The following is an 18,626-nucleotide window of genomic DNA, read 5'->3' on the forward strand; positions in this document are numbered from 1 at the left end:
AGGTAGGCCTGATGAAGGAAGTGTCTTTTATCTGTGTCTTTTTCCCACACAGGAACATATTCCCCAGAATACAGCACATTCACAGCTGTGACTAAAACAGGGGATCAATGCATTCCAGCAGTTCCTAAAAAGCAAAAGTGGTACAACTTGTCAGTCATCTGACAGATGAAACTTTCTCAGTGCTAATACTAATTTTTAAGGGGTTTTTTTTCTGATTTACTAGAATAAAAAGTATCAGAACTATACTTTCCCTGTTCCCTCACATAAAAAGTTTAAAACCTGGATTTTTTTTCTATTATGTCTATCTGGAACTCTGCTGGTTTCTTTGCATCTTCATATCACAAAATCATAGAACAGTTTGGGTTATAATGGACCTTTAAGTCCATCTTTTTCAATCCCCCTGCAATAAGCACTGACATCTTTAGGTGGATCATGTTGCTCTGGTCAGATGCACCAAGCAAAGGCCAAAGATCAGGCTGTAAGGAGGTCAACATGAAGTTTAAAATTGCAATTTGTTTTGCAGAACATTTAATGCAGTCATTTACCCATGACAAGAAACCACCTAAATGGCTCACTGGACAATATGGTGTGGCAAATACCGTCATCCCAGTTGCCACCTATTTTTTGAGCTGCTGAAAAGTTTAGTTCAGCACTAAATCGCTTTAGTACTGAGCTTTAAAATGCTTTAGCAGCTCAGAAGCACTTTGGCAGCTCAAATGCTCTTCATGAAGCACCAGCATCCTAAATCGCTTTAAGTCTAAAGTATCCTAAAAAAAAAAAGGCAAATGGAAATATATCCAGCAGCACATGTTTGGGTAATACATATGTCAAGAAGAAAGGACATGGTGCTAGTCTTGGATTTGACAGGATGTCTGCTGCCAGGAAGACCTGAATCTTGGCCAACACAGAATCCAGCATTTACATTTACAAATGTAAAGAATTTTTTATTTTGAGGGAGCACCAGTGGGGTAGTCCAAGTGCAGCCTCTACTCTCAGTCTGAACGGCTGAAATGACTCACTTCTCTGCCTTTTGGAAAACACATTTTGAGGTTCAGACCAAGTATCTTCACCATACCAAGGAAATGGTAAATTCCTGAGAAATGTGAATTGGATTGAGAGCTTTCCTGTAATTCTTTTTCAACTCATCAATAGGGCAAAGGCAACAAACGAAGTTATAATGATTAAGTTATAAATGGCTTGGGTAACAAAATACAGGATTTGAGTTCCAGTTGATTTTTGGATAATGAACAGTGCTCCTGTCTTTGCATTTCCCTCACTGTTTCCTCTACCAAATGCTGGCTGAACTCATGGAGCTATGACTCTTCATCTACAGGATGAGAACACTTAGGCATTACATCTTCCTTCTTTCAGAAGACAGAAAGAGTCCATTTCATCAGAGCTAAATGGAGATAGAAATTCAAGCCCCTACTTTCAACATACTTTAAAAAAAAGAAATTAAAACCCAATCATTTGCTGTGCAACTCTGGTTTGAAATGAGTGTTCAGATGCCCCTACTGCTGCTTTTGGAGCTGGCCTGCTCCCTCTGCCAACTCCTCAGCTTAAAGCATTCCATACAGGACAACTTTTTAACATCCAGGCTCTGGGTTACAGGACTTGCTTCTTTTATGACGTGTCTGCACAAATAATCCTGCTATAGATTATTCACTCAAAATCCTGAGCAGGGCATATTGTGTTTATTCATTCCACTGGTATCAGGATCATTTTTAATCTGGTCACCTTCCTCTTTGGACAGACTTGGAAATGCTCTCACAATCCACCTCAAAGACAGTGCAGCTAGTCACCCATGCATTTGCAGTGTATTAGGTTTTAGTCTGGATTTCTACTCTTCGCCTGGCTTTATTCACCTGTACATATATGGGTAATTAATCTGAGTCTCACTTGTTTTATCAGTGTTTTCATCACTACAAAGCATGTTATTTTACCTTTTCTACTGCATTTGGCAGCCTTAAGGGGTTGATGTCTTTTAGAACAGCTCATTTCTACCCTTTCTCTCCATCTGTTTCACTAAGTTTGCAGTAAAGAGGGCTCCAAACTATTACAATTCCCAAAGGAACCCAAAGCTACCTGCCTTCCTAAATATGAGCACGCCACTAATCTCAGGGCTGCTGTGATACTGCAGGCAAAGGCTTTGGCTTAATTACATCCTTTTGAGCTGCTGTTTCCCAGCATCCTGGCTTTAGACCCAAGGACACTGATCAACTCAGTGTAAACACAGGCAACATTTGCATTGTCCTGAAACCTGAAAGTTTCTGTATGGAAAACAGTACAACCCACAAACGCTAAAGGGTCCAGCTGTGACTGGCAGGACTACCTGCTTCTCTGGGAAATAACTGGCATAACCTGCTCTGTTCCCCACATTGTTGAATGTCTTTCTTCTCTTTGGCCCTGCTGATTCAGATCCTTACCCCAGCAAAGCCTGTGCTGTCTCCCTGCAGCATGACTCCTCGGGAGCACATGAGGAAGATGTCTATCCTGGGGGAACAAGGAGCACTGGAAGAGAAGCACCTGTACCGATTAGCAAGTGGAATGGCAGCAGGAGGTGAGCAGGGAGAAACCCAAACTACATCTGTTTATGGGATTGCTAATTCCTCTACAGTATACAAAAAACAGCCAGCAACAGGTTGGATGTCTTAAAAAGGCATTTCAAATTTATCTTAGGAGTAACTGCAGAAATCTTTCTCTAAGGTGATTTAAAGTTAACACAGGGGGCTCTTGGAATTCTGAATTTGATTAAGAGATGCTGAGCATCTGAAAGACAAGTCAAGGTCACAAAAGAACTTAGCAACAAAAGCCATAGCTGGACATTATGATGTTCTGGCTCACCATTGTAGGCTCTTCTTTCTGGGGTTGATGTTTCATGACAAGGCAGGTTCTAGCTAGTATGATTTTTCTAAAAATGAAACTATATTAGAAATAAAAGCTGTCTCAAGCAGAGAACTTAACATCCATGGCTATCTTCTTCTATTTCATAGTGTCATGTGAATTACTATTCACTGTAAATTGTCCTTTTGTACACTTGACTGTGCACATCCTTGTTTAGTTTTAATGCAGTTTGATTGTATAAATTTGCATTATTTAAACAAAGCAGTTATGGTGGCAGCAGAAACATATTTTTTAGTTGCTGCTATTAAAAAAAAAAAGTGTGATTTGCTAACTCGTACTTGAGGGGAAAAAAAACAATCATTTTTTCTGGTAAAGTTGTACTGCAGACAGAATGACTTTCTAAGTTAGCACACTGACCCCAGAGCTGTGTCTGCTTTGTGCCAGAGCTGCGGCAGCGGCAGGAGATGCTCATGAGGAATCAGCTGATGGCAGTGAACCCCCAGCTGATGGCCCCGGGCCAGCAGAGGGTGCAGGCGATCCCCGCCCAGTTTGAGCCGCGCCTGGTCGACAGGTACAGGACACCATTTCCCTGTTACAGCACTGCAGTTAATAACAACTGTGCTGTCCCTGAGCATGTACAGACCTTTGATTATTCTTAACTAAGCAGTGTCCTTTGCATATCTGAATGTTGGGGTTTTTTTCCCTCCTAGAGACCTGTTACCTTCCACTGAAATGATGGCCTCGGCTGATCCCAGACAAATCCACATATCCTCCCACCTCGGACCCACCGTCCCGCAGCACCCAAACGTGCCAAACATATTGGCCAACCGAGTTTACCCAGGCCCAGGTAACGAAGCAGCGTCTGCATCCTGAAAAGTGAGAGTGTGTAAATGAGAGAGCAAACTGCACCTACTGGTTTGCCGTTGGTTTGTTGGTAGTGTCACCAACAGTTTATTTTCTTTAGAAAAACAGTCTCAGTGAACGGAAACAGCCTGTCCACCAGAGAATCTAAACTGTGCCAGTTTAGGTCTAAACGCATCCATTTTAGCTCTTGTTAAATACACTGTTTTCAAAGTCATTTGCATGTTTTTCTACTCGCTTTTTCTTTTTGTATTTTCCAAGCATTTTCACATCTGAAAAGAAGGCTGTAGCTAAACAAATGAGCCCAATCAACAGCACTTTCACACTACATTTAACTCTTGCTCTTGTATGAGTATTGGCTGCTTTATACTGATCATATTCTATAATGATAATATCACATGCCACCTTATTCATGTAGGGCAACTGCAAGTCCTTTTAATAAATGTTTAAAATTACAGGACATAGCTCCCAGGGGAAGGCTGGATATCACAACTGTGGCACTCGTGTCATGCTGCACATAAATTTACATATCACTTCATACAAAGTGATCTCATGGTTCCTTTTTTGAGATGAGTGAATGAATTCTCAATGTCACATTGATTTATAAAGAAGTATTTCTGGCTTCAGCTTTTTTTCCCACCTAATGCGGATCTCAAATAAGACATTCCCTCAAGAGGAAACGTAATTTAAAATTACATAGGCTCCAGGCTGAAAACAGCCTTGAAGGACCAGGTTTGCTTTGCTCAGTTGATGGTTATTATTTTCTGAGCAGTTACATGTGCTTCAAAGACTCCAGCTAAAACCACCCTGCTGTCTCCTTTCTTTATCAATAACAGCAGATATTCCTAACTACAGATCTGATCCTGCAAACACCTAATGCTGGACTTCACGTTTCTTCTACTCATTCCCACCAAAGCAATGATCACAAATAGGATTTGACTTAAAGTCATATCTGCTTCCTGGTGGAGTCCATAGTCGAAGTCTTAAAAAGCTTTTTAAAATGTCTCTGCATTGCTTTGGGGTTTGTGCACTTGCTTGAGGAAACAAGTGAATTTTAAAGACTTATTTTTTCTCCTTTCCTTTAAGGATACAGCTTTCTACAACCAGAATCCATGGAAGCTGTGGCCAGAAGACAGGAACTGGCTCAAAAACAAAATATTGCCAGGTAATCCATAGCAAGCTTTGCTCTGAGGTGCCTGCCAGGATTAGGGCAGTTGGCAATTACTAAAGCACACATTTACTGTTTACAGTGGTTGAGATATTTTTTCAAGTCATCCAGAGAAGCAGAGTGCCCTTGATTATCTATTAAGATCTGAAGATACAGAACATTCTGCTTGCCTCTATTCTGCTTTTAGTCTTAAAATTATGTAAGAAAAGAAACAAACCCTTTAGCTTGGTTAAGGAAACAAAGAAACTCCAGCCTCAGCCCTTGAACTCTCGATTCAAACACCCTGAAGTTACAAAAATTCAGAAACTAATTCAAACCTTCCAGCTGTGTGCTGTCACACACATTTTAAGCCTCTACAGCTGGGCCCCTGGGATAATTAGCTATGTGTCCACCCTACCAGGGTGGGCAGCTTTCTTAATTTATCAAATAGTTGGAATATCAGGGTGATTATAGAGAAGTCCATTAATTTGTTCCAGTGTGAGTGTAATCAGTAGCTGGTTAAGTAACCAGCAGTGCCCTCCCTCACAGCTACACCATTTCCATAGCAGAACTCTAAACTCAACCACTCCTGCCCTAGGCTGCAGCACAGCACTCAGTGGTAGCATCCCTCACACAGTGAGACTAAGAGCAAAGAACAGATAAATTATGAGTAGGCATCTGAAGAGAATTATGACAGAAGTGTTTTAGGCTCTTCAGTCAACAAAGCTTGATTATTAGCTTGATTATTGCACAAGATTTGCATCAGCAATGCACTTCCCTTAGCTGTTACCACATGGAAAAGCCCTGAGAAAAACAAGTAAAATAACCAGCAGCAAGCATGACCATCACATCCAGTCTCAGCCACATCAGAGCTGGCCCTACCTGTTCAGGCTCTTCCCTCAGCCCACAAAACCCAGAAAAACCCCAACATAAAAAAAACCAGCCTAAATCCATGAAATAATCTTTTACCTCAATTTTTTTTCACCCTGGCAATTTCTACTTTTTTCACACTGCTTTGTGCAGCACACATCACCTTTAGAGCTGCCTTTGGTCCTTTCACCTGTTACAGAAATTAGGTGTTGACAGCCTCCTGCACTTCCTGCAGTTGTGCTGCTGAGCACCTGGGCCCAAATCCTTGTTCTCCAAGGGACTCTGCCTCATGTCAAAGCTCAGTGATTCCCCATCTGCTGGTCCTCAGAGGAACAGACCACCTTATCTGGAGGAGTAGCAGGAATGTAATTCTTTCTGCTGCTTATCTCCGCTTCAAGAGCTGTGTGGGGGTAATGACAGTGGGGCAAGACATACAAGGACATGGTACACAGACAAAACACTTCCTTTGGATCTCTGAAAGCAGAAAATCAATAATTCAGAGGCTGTTGCAAAGATGAAAAGAGGGCAGAGAAAAATCCCTGAATGGAGTGATCAACTAATTCCTGCTCAAACCAAAAATCTGAATAGATAGCTTTTGCCCAAACTGTTTCTCTGACAATTTTCCACTCTTCTAGAAGTCAGAGTCTCTCTGACCTGTTATCCTCATTGCAGTGTTAAGAAAGCTATCTTGGTGAACTTCACAGGTCCTTTTCCAAAGAAAGATGCAGAAATCCCACTGAAAGCTCCTCAAAGCTCCTCTAGGAGCTCTAGTTTTCTGTTTGGTCACTGGCTTGGCTCCAGAGAAAGCTGATGCCAGCAAAGGTTGGTACAGCAGAGACAAATACTACTCCTTGTAGTCTCCATATCCCACTAGTAAGCCCTCCTACCCACTATTCCAGGGGCAGGAAGCTGGCACAGACTCTGGAGCATTGGCTTTATCCACAAGGAAGGAGATCAGCTGAACACTTACCACCTGGATCTAATCTTTTCACACTCTCAGAGCCGTGCTCTGGTGCCAGGCACTATGGAGAGTTACCCAAGGGACTTTGCATTAGCTCTGAATGTCATGTTCCAGAGATAATACAATTCTAGTTCTTTATCATTTGCAATTATCAGTGGAATTTTGCAGTTTTCAGTACAGTTTTCTGATTAGTAATGTAATTCACTTATTTTCTTTAGTCTCCAACCCTTAGGACCCTGGAGACAATTTTTCAAACCCCAAGTGAGCATAATCACCTCATAATGCCTGGATTGCCAATACACAAATGGCACTTTTTTGTCTGAAATATTATCTAGGGGCATCCCACGGAAGATATATTTTCCCTTCCTTTTAGCTTACCCTATGTGTGTGACAGCACATTAAATACAGCCAGTTTGCCATTCCATCTGCAGTTTGTGCCCTCTCACACACAGCACTGTAGGGGAGAGACAAGACAAGCAGTTCTCTTGCCTATTCAATTATCTGAGTTTTCATCTGTGCTGAAAAAAAAGGTGATGAAGGAACTGAGCTGCCCTAACTGCCCCTGCTCTGTGTGTCTCTTAGAATGGAGATGGAGATGAGTGCTATTTTTCAGCAGAAGGAAATGGAGAAAGCCCATCGGAAAGGACTGCTGGGCCTGGAAGCACCTTTCCTTTACCATGGGATGCCAGCAAGTCCCATTGCTTTCCGTGGCAGGCACAGGCTACCTGAGGGCCACCTTCCCAGTGACTTGTACGTTCATCGCACCACCCTGGATGAAATCCATGGGAACACCATGCTCATGGCAACCAGCCCGTACCCGCCGGTGGCCACGCTCCAAAGGGAGAGGGGACGTCGGCCAGGGAGAAGAGCTGGAAACCACAAAAGTGCCGACTGCAGTGCCAATGGCACGAAGAACCAGGCTGAGGACAAACCCACGGACTCTGCCTCAGCTGCAGTGGATGATGAGAAAGAAGACAAGAAAGAAATAGAGGTGGAGGCACCAAACAAACACGAGCAAAGCAAAAACCAGACTGAGCCATCTGCAGTTGCCAAAAACTGTAAAGAGTTTGAGCAAGGCTTGAGAAAGAACTGTGCTACTCATGAAATTTCTACTGAAACCAACAGCTGCAGCAACACAAATGAGAAGGAAGCCAATAGCTCCTGTGCTGCTTTTGATGACAAATACATGTACCCTTCTGCAATCCCATTCTCAGCATTACCATATGGATTTCCAGTACCCAACAACCCATTGCTACCTTCAGGTTTGTCAGATCTCCAGATTACAGTTATATGTTGATATCATTTGGTTTTATTGATATGGTCTCTTATTTCTTCCCCCAGTTTTAAGTAAATTTTTGTTAAGGTAGAGTCATTGCAACTAAATGTAGAATTCATATGCTGCAAACAGTAATAACTGAATTCAGTTCCTGCTTTAAAAATGAATATCAATTAAAATAAACAAAATTGCTGACTGAAATTGTGAGTTAGTTTCTCCCTTCTGCCATAACTTTTCCATGTGTCCTAACTCTCAATAGGCACTATGGGTTAGCAAAGGCTTGGATGTGTTCTACTGACATATTAGTAAAATTAAAGTAACAGTAACATCTAAGGAATCAAAAATATTGGATAATGTACTCATTAGAGGAAATACTGCAGCATCATTTGTATGTGTAGTGACTGGTAGGTACAGTGCCAGCAGTAAACAAAAAAAAACCACCAAAAAAATCCCCTCCAGATCCAGGTGCTACTGACTATCTGGTGATTTTTTGTCCAAGACTCCTGTAATATCTGTCTGTGATTACACACTGCTATTAATTTATTGGGTTCTGGAGAAGTGTAAAAATTTTCACGTTGACAACCACTTCCTCCTGATTTGCCAGCAAAATTCTAGGACCATAACTTCTGTGTTTCCTCCTCCAAGGAGCACATGGCCTGATCCTGAATGGAGAAGACATTTCCTCCATCGAAGACATTCGCAAGTGGACTGTTGATGACGTGCACAACTTCATCTCCAGCCTCCCAGGCTGCTCAGATTATGCCCAGGTGATTATAAACATTCATCACGTTCTCAGGTCTTTAGGACCATCTAGATTTAAAGGTCACCAAATAAATGTAAATGTGAGAGGGTAACTGTTGTCACAAAGTTACAAATATAATAGCAGTTTTCATTGTGCCGTTAGGAGATGAATACGAAGATAAATCAATAAAATTATTATTTCCTCCTTTTATTCTTTGTGTCTCGGGATTAAGCATAAAAAACAATCAGTCTGTTTTAGCACACTATGATGTGTTTTATCATTTCATCAGATATTTAAAGACCATGCTATTGATGGAGAAACCCTCCCACTGCTAACAGAGGAACATCTCCTGGATACAATGGGATTAAAACTCGGACCAGCATTAAAAATCCGCTCTCAGGTATGATCATTAAATGTATGCCCAAGTCACAGACACATGAATGAGCCAGAAGCTCACAGGATGAAATTTTTCCAAACTAAACCGCTTTTTTTTTTTTCAGTGATAAGGTAACTACCATAATATTGGGAGAAAAGAAATTACTCCAGCATAGTTTGCTTTTGCTTCTCTGCATGTTACCACAGCACACAGGGAGACCCTAAGGAATATGATCATACATTTTTCAGGGACAGTTAGTCTCCCTCTGTTTACAGTTTTCTGCCCTTAATTTCATCCACTAATACCAACTCTCTGTGTGTTTCTGTTGTTGTCTGGTTCTTTTCTTTTTTCTTTTCTCTCACTCTTCTGTCCTTAAAACCACCTTCCCCACTCCTGGCTGGCAGTTTGCCTTCCCTCTCTCCCGGGGGTGTTGCTGCTCTCAGGGAGCAGGAGGATCCTGCAGTCGGGCCCCACAGTCCCAAGCTGAGTATTGACAAGCTCCTTCCACAACCCGGGCTTAGAAAAATATGAGAGAGGGAAAATGCAAGAGATTTTTTTTTCGCTTTTGCTAACCACTGATAACTCTTGGAGATGGCTGGGATCCCCTGGATGTCCCTGGCGTTGTTACACGAGAGTCAACCTTGATGTCTAATGGCGTTAACAGTGTCTCGAGAAGCGATTGCTGCGATTGTGCCTTTGTCTTTAAAGGTGTCCCGACGCCTGGGAAACGTGTTCTACATGATGAATCTCCCTCTGCCGGTGCCCCTGCCCCCTGCTGCCGGGAAACCCTCGGAGCAGCCCTCTGACATGGCCTCCCCTCTGCACTGCAACAGCAGCGGGGACACGCTGGACAGTCCCTGCTCTCAGGACCCAGAAACTTCCCAAGCAGTGGAACAGATCGTTTCAGAAAGCAGGGAAAATCCCTGTGACACAGCTGGGTCTCAGGCTGACTTCCAGATGATTGCTTTCCAGAAAAGTTGAGCTAAGTCCAGGACACAACATGTTCTTAATAATACAGGAACCTCTAGTTACAAAGCATTTGAGAAGAGGCTACAGCCTGAAACCTCTGTGTGGCTGAAGGAAATAAGTTGCCAGTGCAGCATGAGGAAGTGTAGTATCTCAGAGGCGTTAAAAATGCAACTACATGTTAGTGCAATTACTTTCAAGTGCAATTCATTGAAAAGAATACCACTATAGTTAGCAGGGAAATTTATTTTTTCATTAAAGTCCAGTGGCATCACTGAAAGCTGTCAGAGACTCAGAGTGCACTGTCTGTCTTACATCTGTCTTACACTGTGTTCCTGTGGGCTGCTGAGAAACTACTTGAGAAAGTCACAGCTTCCACACACAGCTGACTCCTCCTCCTACTGAACAAAATTTATATTTATATGGAATTCATTGGGAGAGTATGGAATTATCTTCAGATTATAGAGAAATTTGAGTTAATCCCATTGCTATTCCAGAACTAAGCCTTTCTAAGTGCCTGGGAAGGGTATACAGGGTATAAAGAAGATACACGGATTAAACGCTGGACATGAAAATACCATGTGTGACAGTAATTTTAATTTTATTAATTTTAATTATTCCAAGGCATTCTTATCACCAGGGCTGGAATTTGCTTCGTGTGACTGCACAGCTTAGATGAGTTTAGGGGGAAGCACCAGCAGACTCTGCCATGAAGATCAGTTGCTGGAGGACAGTAATGTTCCTGCAGGCACCAGGCTCAAACCCACCTGGTTCCTGCCAACCTCTGCCAGAACAACCTTCCCCTTGGCTTGCCTGGGAAAGCCATGGAAAGCTGTTCACTCAGCAGCATGCTCAGTGTTCTTTTTGGAAAAAGACATCCATTTTAGCCTGAAAACTCCCTTTTCTCTGCAAAAATATGGTTTCCCCTCACTTGTGCTACTGATGAGTCATTATCTCACAACAAACAAGAACAAGAGAACAAGAAATAGAGCTTTTGGCTAAGGATAAACCCCCAGCATTTATTGTGATTTCTGTGTGACTTATCTTTGTTCCCTCTGGAGGGGCTTGTTCATACACTGGTTTTCCACTGAGGCTTTGGAAGTCAGTGTATTTCCACTCTTCTCCTTGCAAGAACACTTCTTTACTCCAAAGGACACACAAATATTTTTGATAATTGAAGTTCTGTGAATTGAGGTTTGACAAATTGTGGATCTGCTGTATGTTGCTACTTTAGATTCACTCCCCTTAGTTTAGTTTGTGTGGCCTCAAGTACTTAAAGCCCAAGAGGTATAAAGCTGTTTAGATGGTGAGAGGCTAAACACATGAGGAGGGAGAGTATTTTCATATTTACATTTCTGTTCTTTTACTTTAGCTTAAGATAACTTATTTTATGTCTTTGCTATATTTGTGCACTCAATAATGTGTAATTAGATGTTTGCAACAGCGACTTCAGATGTTCATCTTATTATACTGTCCAAACTTTGCAACCTTTGGAAGAAGGGCAAATACCTGTGTTCTTTTTAGCATGTGCAACAATTTCTAACTTATTTTTGTACAACCGACAATCATGTTGACAGTGTCACTTACCTAATTAAACACACTTAATGACGTGGTTTTCAAATGGCATCCTACCTCCTCGCTGTACGAAATATTCGACTCAATCCACACGAGGCTTTCTCCACCCTGGAAGAGGAATCCCTGACACGGCTCCAGGTGAGTCAGGCCACGAGATGTCGCTGCAAAGCCGCGCGAGGTCACCTGCTGCCCTCCCGAGGGAAATGCAGCACACCTGAGGGACAGGTAAAAGGACAAGGATGTGAAGAAACTGAACCTGTTTTTCTAAAGTAGCAGCAGAGAAGCTTGACTTGCAATCCCATATGCCAGGGAGGAAAGATTGAAATGTGGTTCTGAAGAGTGTGATTGTTTCTGTAAATGGTTCCGACATGAACGATGCCAAAAGCTGAGAAAGCTGGGATGAAAACTCTGCAGTCTCGTACTACTTCTGCAACTGAAAAACACCCCAAACACCTGATCCTTTACACACACTGGGCACTTCTTCCCAAAATGACAAAAAAAAATGACTTCATGGCTTCCTGCACTCAGGGGAGATGTGCTGGAGCAGCCAAAATGCAATAAGGCTTGGACTGCAAACAGCTGTGGAGTGAAATAGGAAGGAAAGGGATTTAGCTAAACAGACATAGTTGATTCTATTTCTAATGAAGGAAATACCACTGGTAATGAATGTTTCCTCTGCTACAAACACTTCAAAGAAAATGAAGGAAAAAAAAGTTAAAAATAAATTAAAAAAACCCCATAGAATCAGTAGACAGACCAATATTTCCAGGCTTTGATGTGCTTTCATGAATTATGTTCATATGTAAACGTTGAGGCCTTACTGATTCTTATGTTTTTTGACTTTTTGTGCTTATTCCAGCTGCAAAGGGGTTCAGGTAGCAATCACAAGTAACTAAAAAAGCTGGCAGAATTCTGCCACTTAATGACTTCCTGGTGTCTGTGCCACCACTGCATTCATTTCTTCTGCTATGGCACTAAAATCCCAAGGGGATGCAGATGACTTATTTTGAGTGGCATCATTAGAAATGTTTCACTTAACATCTGTTGCTGTGTTAGTTCATAGCAGTGATGCAGTTAATGAAGAAGAGAATGTTTTTTGTAAGAGGTAGATGTATCTGATTTTGTATCTACACTAAATGTGTGGGCTACCAGGGACAGAGACTTCCCTTTCTTTTTTTAATAGGGCTGAGGTTAAAGACAAGATTAATAAAAAGGTACAATAAACGTATAACAAAATGGTTCTGTACTATAACTATCCTTCCTATGACAACCTGGGTTTCTGACCTTATGATTGCTGCATATGGTGATGATGTGGAATACATACTCACATAGAGCCAAACAGATCATTCTCTGCTCAATTCCACAGGTGAAAAATCTCTTAAAAATGCTATGAATATACGAGTTAGGAGAATTCCCACCTAGTCCAAGTCAGGTATTCTTTCTAATCCAGCACACAAACACAAGAGCAGGCAGCCAGATCCACAGGGCAGTGGTATTTCAAACTGACCCATACCCATGCCACCAGCTATTTTATAAAAATTTAAATTTTAAAACATCATATTATTGTGAATCTGCCACAAAATAATTTTCAGAATGTTAAATTATCCCTAAAGTGTGAACCACAAAAAAAAATCACCTCTAGTTTTTAAAATTGCCTCTATTTTTTAAACTAAGAAGAAACTTCTCATATTTTTGACTTTACCCTCACAGAATGTTGATTGGTTGTGCAGTGTTTTGAGTCACCTTCAGCATCAGAAATTTTACAGGAAAGCACCCCAAACTAGACACAGCTCATTTTGATACCTTGCTCTGATAATGTTCTATCTAAGCCCTCTGTCATTCACTGGAAAATAACAAGTCTACTCTATCACAGAATGGTTTGGGCTGGAAGTGACCTTACAGATCATCCAGTTCCAGCCCACTGTGTTCATCAGGGTTCTGTTACCTGTAGTGGTTGGTTTTGATTAGCCCCTCATGCTATAATAAAGAGCTGTAGCTATATTGCTATGGCAATTGCAGTATAATAGTACTTGTAGGAAGAGAAAACCTGACCTCTCCTTTCTCACTTGTTTAGGGTTTGGGGTTCTTTTGCAGCTGCAAGGCTCCTTTCCTTTCTTTGGGAAGGCTTTGCTCCTACTCTCACCTATACTGAGGTCACAAGAATTACTCTGTTAGCTTGGACTTTATCAGTCCCTTCCTTTGTCTCATTGCCAAGTTTGCCCAAGCCTGTTTTCTCCCAGACAGACATTAATTCTGTACTACCCACATGTTCTTCTTGAACCACCAATTTCCCTGTCAGTGAGGCTGCAAAGCCCTTAACCCAGCCCACAGAAAACCTATCAAGACCTATTGTCTGTGTTGTATAGAGAATGATGCAGTATTTTTTCCTACAGTACAGCAAAGACATGAATAGATGTTTTGATTTATCAGAATTTAAAAGCACATGTGGCATCTGTGTGTGTGAATTGCTGACATAAATATCAATCAAACAAAACAGCAAAGCAGAAAAAGCACTGCTGACCATGGGGGAAAAAAAGAAAGCATCAAGCCAACCTGGTTCTCCTCTTTGCTGATTAGCTTTCAGTCCCAGGGTTCAAACAGCTCTGCACAGCTGGGATTCTTGGGACTCCAGCAGTTCCTAAATGGTTTGCATTGAAGGATGGTCTGTAAAGCTCTCACTGGCTTCTGGTTCAATCTGTTAAATGGAGGGAAGTAAACTCAAGACTCACATTTTTATATAACAAATATTTTTAACTCAACCACTTGTAGTCATAACAACAAATCTATGATTTTTATAAAACAATAACAAATAGTTTCTCCTAATGCTATATCCTTAAATATTACCATTCTTATCCTCCCCTCCTGCCACTGCCAAAAATACAGAGAAACTAGCAAGACCATTTCATGTATTTTTTTTTCTCCGAATCTCAGCTGGTTCTTAAAAAAATGTATTGATGTGTTTTCCATTTATGTGTGCAGGTACATCCCCACTGACTCCAGCACAGTCTGACTGACAGTGGTCTTTAGGAAGATCTGATGTGCCACCCCACACCAGGAGAGATATGCCCTTAATGTCCTTATTAGGGTTCAACAGTTATTACTAAAATGAGAATATACTCTTGCAGTGAACAAAGCTGGTATTTGAAATAGATGCAATTAATTGCAGGAGGAACAGAATCAGGAGAAATGATTTCTTAGCTCACCTGTGACTTTTGTCGATTATTTGTATCAAATAATTCTGAGTTGTATAAAAATGAAAAGGAACTTGAATGAGAGGAATTATTTAAGAAGCTTCTTAGTGAAAGATAATTCTGGAGATTTGTCTGATGAATCTTTGTTGTTCTGCTAAATTAAAAGCTAAGTGGCTAACTAAATATTTATAAGTTTCAGAGATGAAAGTGACTCAGGATATGTCTACAGTGGAACGTGTTTCTTAGTTATGACTCATGTATTTGTGGGTGGATTTTAGCTGAACCTGCCTTGACAGTATGTGATGCTGTACAGCACAAGGCCCCTATTCCTTATGTTTTGAACCAATAATCGGTGCTGAAGCTGACTGGATGAAAAGGGAGGTCAGTCCAGAGCCTGCATCCAGATATCACCTGCAGATGATCTAAGAGATGTCTCCTAACATATTGCCAGAGAATTTGACTTCCTCCCTCCCTCCCTCCCCTCCTTCCCTTCCTGCCCCTCAACAGAATAGGTGAGGTAATTGTGATTTGTGTTTTCCCCTCTCTTCCCCCAAAGCCAGAAGGATTATCCATGGGGCCAGTGGATAAGCTTCTTGCAAGTGAATGGTTTGTTCAGCAAACACTTGCTCTCACTTCTGGTGTGACTTCAGCTTCTGTTTTGCAGAAGGCTGCGTGACTCCAGAGAAAATTAGAGACATGGTTGTGATTCAATTGCCAACATGTAGCCTTGTCCTTCTGATGTGTATGTCACAGTGGTAAGTCCACATGATCTTATGGATCCAGGATGACTGAGCCCAAAGCAATCAGACAACAGAGAGCACGAATGCCAATAAATTGACAGGAACAAGTGAATTTGAGGGTATAAGAAAATATGTACCAGAAAGAGTAGAACACCACCTATCTCAGTGTCCTGCCTCAGGGGCCAAGAGAGGACACCTAAAGGAGAGCATAAGAACAAAGCAAACCTTTCAGAATAATTTCTTAATCTCCAGGGACCTATTTCACAAACAGAGGTGATTTCTGTATTTAACAGTAGCTCATGATGCATTTTCGTTCCATTGATGTATCCAGCTGTTTTTTTGACTAAGTTTCCAGCATCCTTACTGCTGTGTTAGATCACACAGCTGGGGCGAAGAAGAGGGAAAGTAAGCTAATGAAATACTGTTGGTTTGGCTTCAGTTGAAAGAGGAAACCACCTCTCTTGTATGCAATATCCTTCCCAACAGCAATTCTGAATCTACCCTAATCACAAGGGCAGTTGGCCCTTTAGGGGCTGTGACTTCACTGTGAGGTTCTGAAATGCTGCTTTTTGCAGCCTTCCCCTCAGCTGACAGACACTGACCTTAAACACAAGCAGTTTGAACCTTCACTTCCACTCCCTGGTTTTTTTTGGGATTCAGCCATTTGCTTCTCTCCTGTTTGCATCATACTGATGACTGCAAATAAACTTGTTCCAGGTACACTTCAGTCTTGCTCTGCTCTGTGCTCCATAGTGGTAGGTCTATCCAGTGCATTACACAGGAGGACACATTCCCTGGCCCAGTTTCCATCCCTCAGTCCTTTCTTAGAGATCTGCTTGAAGTGATGGGTTTGCTCCCTGTGCTGCTCCATGCCCAGCTGTCCTAGGAAGAGCTCCTGCAACTTAGTGTTTCTCAAAGTTCAGATGAATTAAAATTTCTGGAGGGGAGGGGGGAAAGCAAAATAGAGATTAACCAGATAGTCAAGGTGCTTTTCTGGCAGCAAACAGCTTGATGTACTGCAGATAACATACCATGCCAAAAAAACCCCATTCAAAATGAAGAGCTAAGCATTAAAAATGGGTTTATGAATCAGCAATAGATTCAAAGAGACAGGGAGCATAGGGAAGTAAGATCTTAAAAGAGCCCAAAAGTAGAGGTATGAGGGATGATGACCCATCACAAGGTGATTGCATCCTTCAAGAGGAGGGCAGTGTGACCAGGCAGGAGTGTGGTTCCAAACTGCGTCTTCCATGGAGCAGGGAGAGCTTCACAGCTGAAATTCAGCTTGTGCCTGTGCAGGTAGAGCAGAGGGTTTGAGCTATGCAGTGCTAAAATCCTTACTGCAGGCATCATGTATTATTAGCAATCTGTAAGTTACAAGTGGCTGAAACAACTTCTGCAAGAAAGCCTCCATGTCAGATGGGCTTTTCTGTTACTGTAAGTCAAGCAGATGAAATAACTGCTTGAATTATTGCCAGCTTAAAACATACATTTTTTAATAAATGCAGTTTGCCTACTTTTTACAAGGCATTGTTTTACTGTAACCATAAAAACTTCAATTCCCTTTCCCTAGTTTATCTTTTGAATTACACTTTTCTGGTTGACTCGCTCTGCAGTCAGTCAGCTTAATTTGTAACTTGTATAGATTTTCTGCCCAGCAACAGCAAAAGGAAAACATTCAACAGAAAAAGATGTCGTACCAGCAAGAGCACAAAACCTGGCACAGTGACCGAGGGGCAAATACGCTGCTGGAAATGTTTTTAGGTTCTTAATTGCCCAATTTTCAACCTGAGAGGTTCCAAAATTGTAGGCACAAGAAGGGGCAACAAGATCTGAGAGGACAGAACAAGACGACACAGCACTGCACATACTTTTCCATCCCCAAGTGCCAGGGTGTGGTTTGGAAACATGGAGCCAGGATAAACGATTATACGCTTTGCTAACTTCAGTGACCTCACAGCGCAAGTATGTGGGACAACCTCAGGCAAAGGCCCCTTCTGCTTTATATAGGTTGCTTTCTGACTCTAATTCTATAAGTAAATGAGGAGGTCTGAGCAGTGAATCTGTTTAAATAGGTATCAGCTAACAAAGGCCTGCTGCATAGAGCATCTTTATGGCCTAACATATTATGGAGGAGTATCAGAACTAAATGTATAGATTTTTACAGCCAAAGAGCTGGAGAACTGCTGGGTTACTGGATTGAGGGGAGACAATGAGGGGCTGAGTGGGGATGGTGAGGGACTGATGAGGGACAATGAGGGGCTGAGGCACTGAAGGGCTCTTTTCAGTGGTGCAGGATGAGGAGTAATGGCCATAAACTAAAACACAAGAAGTTCCGCCTCAACATGAGGACGAAATTCTTCACATTGAGGGTGGCAGAGCACTGCAACAGCTGTCCAGGGAGGTCATGGAGTTTCCCTCTCTTGGAGACATTCCAAACCCACCTGGACGTGTTCCTGTATCAGCTGCTTCAGGTGACCCTGCCTGGGCAGGGGGGATGAACTGGATGATTTCCAGAGGTCCCTTCCAACCCTAACAGCTCTGGGGTTCTGTAGCGGGACTGTGAAGGGAAGGCGGTGAGAGGCTGTGGGACCGAGGTGTGGTGGTGAGGAGCTGAGGGGGAGCAGTGAGGGACCGAGACCGCTGAGACGGGACGGCGACGGGAGAGCGCTGAGGCGGGATGAGGGGCTGAGAGGAGGCGGTGAGGGGCTGAGGCAGAATGAACTGAGGGACCGAGGCGCGGTGCTGAGGCGGGGCGTGGCGGGAGGGCACTTAGGGTCGGCGAAAGATCCCCGAAGGGACTGAGGGACTGAGGCGCTGAAGGACTGACAGGGAGGCACTGGAGGACCGAGGCGGACTGAGGGGTTCAGAGGCTGAGTCGGGATGAGGGACGGTGAGGGGCTAAGGCAGAGTGACTCGCCGAGGGACTGAGGCAAACTCATGGACCGAGGTCGGGCACTGAGGGACCGAGGCTGGTCGATGAGGCGCTGAGGGACCGAGGCGGGGCACTGAGGGGCCGCAGCCGGCCGCTGAGGCGCCGGGGCACGGACGGACCGAGGCGCGTCGATGCGGCGCTG

The 18,626-nt window shown here is 42.7% G+C and overlaps 2 protein-coding genes across 4 annotated transcripts in view; one reads left to right on the forward strand and one right to left on the reverse strand.

Annotated features, from left to right (window-relative positions):
- LRRC31 (leucine rich repeat containing 31) overlaps window positions 1-18,554 on the reverse strand; it is a 43,901-nt gene extending 25,347 nt beyond the window's left edge. For 2 of the 3 annotated variants that reach the window (XM_064665833.1, XM_064665832.1), the window contains exons 1-3: window positions 17,994-18,553; window positions 14,172-14,313; window positions 11,631-11,832 (exon numbers count right to left, since the gene is read on the reverse strand). The gene's annotated coding sequence lies outside the window, so the exon portion shown is untranslated. Of the gene's footprint in view, window positions 1-11,630; window positions 11,833-14,171; window positions 14,314-17,993 lie in introns of all 3 variants that reach the window. The other variant, XM_064665834.1, reaches the window with a different exon arrangement.
- On the forward strand, window positions 2,423-10,275 carry SAMD7 (sterile alpha motif domain containing 7). Its single transcript, XM_064665849.1, has 8 exons — window positions 2,423-2,560; window positions 3,289-3,415; window positions 3,555-3,691; window positions 4,792-4,870; window positions 7,266-7,945; window positions 8,605-8,726; window positions 8,991-9,101; window positions 9,786-10,275. The coding sequence occupies exons 1-8, from the start codon at window positions 2,458-2,460 to the stop codon at window positions 10,056-10,058; spliced, it is 1,632 nt and encodes a 543-aa protein (XP_064521919.1). The 5' UTR covers window positions 2,423-2,457; the 3' UTR covers window positions 10,059-10,275.
- Window positions 18,555-18,626: the final 72 nt, after the last annotated feature.

This window comes from Pseudopipra pipra, chromosome 10 (genome assembly GCF_036250125.1).
Source record: "Pseudopipra pipra isolate bDixPip1 chromosome 10, bDixPip1.hap1, whole genome shotgun sequence".
In the NCBI taxonomy this organism is placed as follows: Eukaryota; Metazoa; Chordata; class Aves; order Passeriformes; family Pipridae; genus Pseudopipra; species Pseudopipra pipra.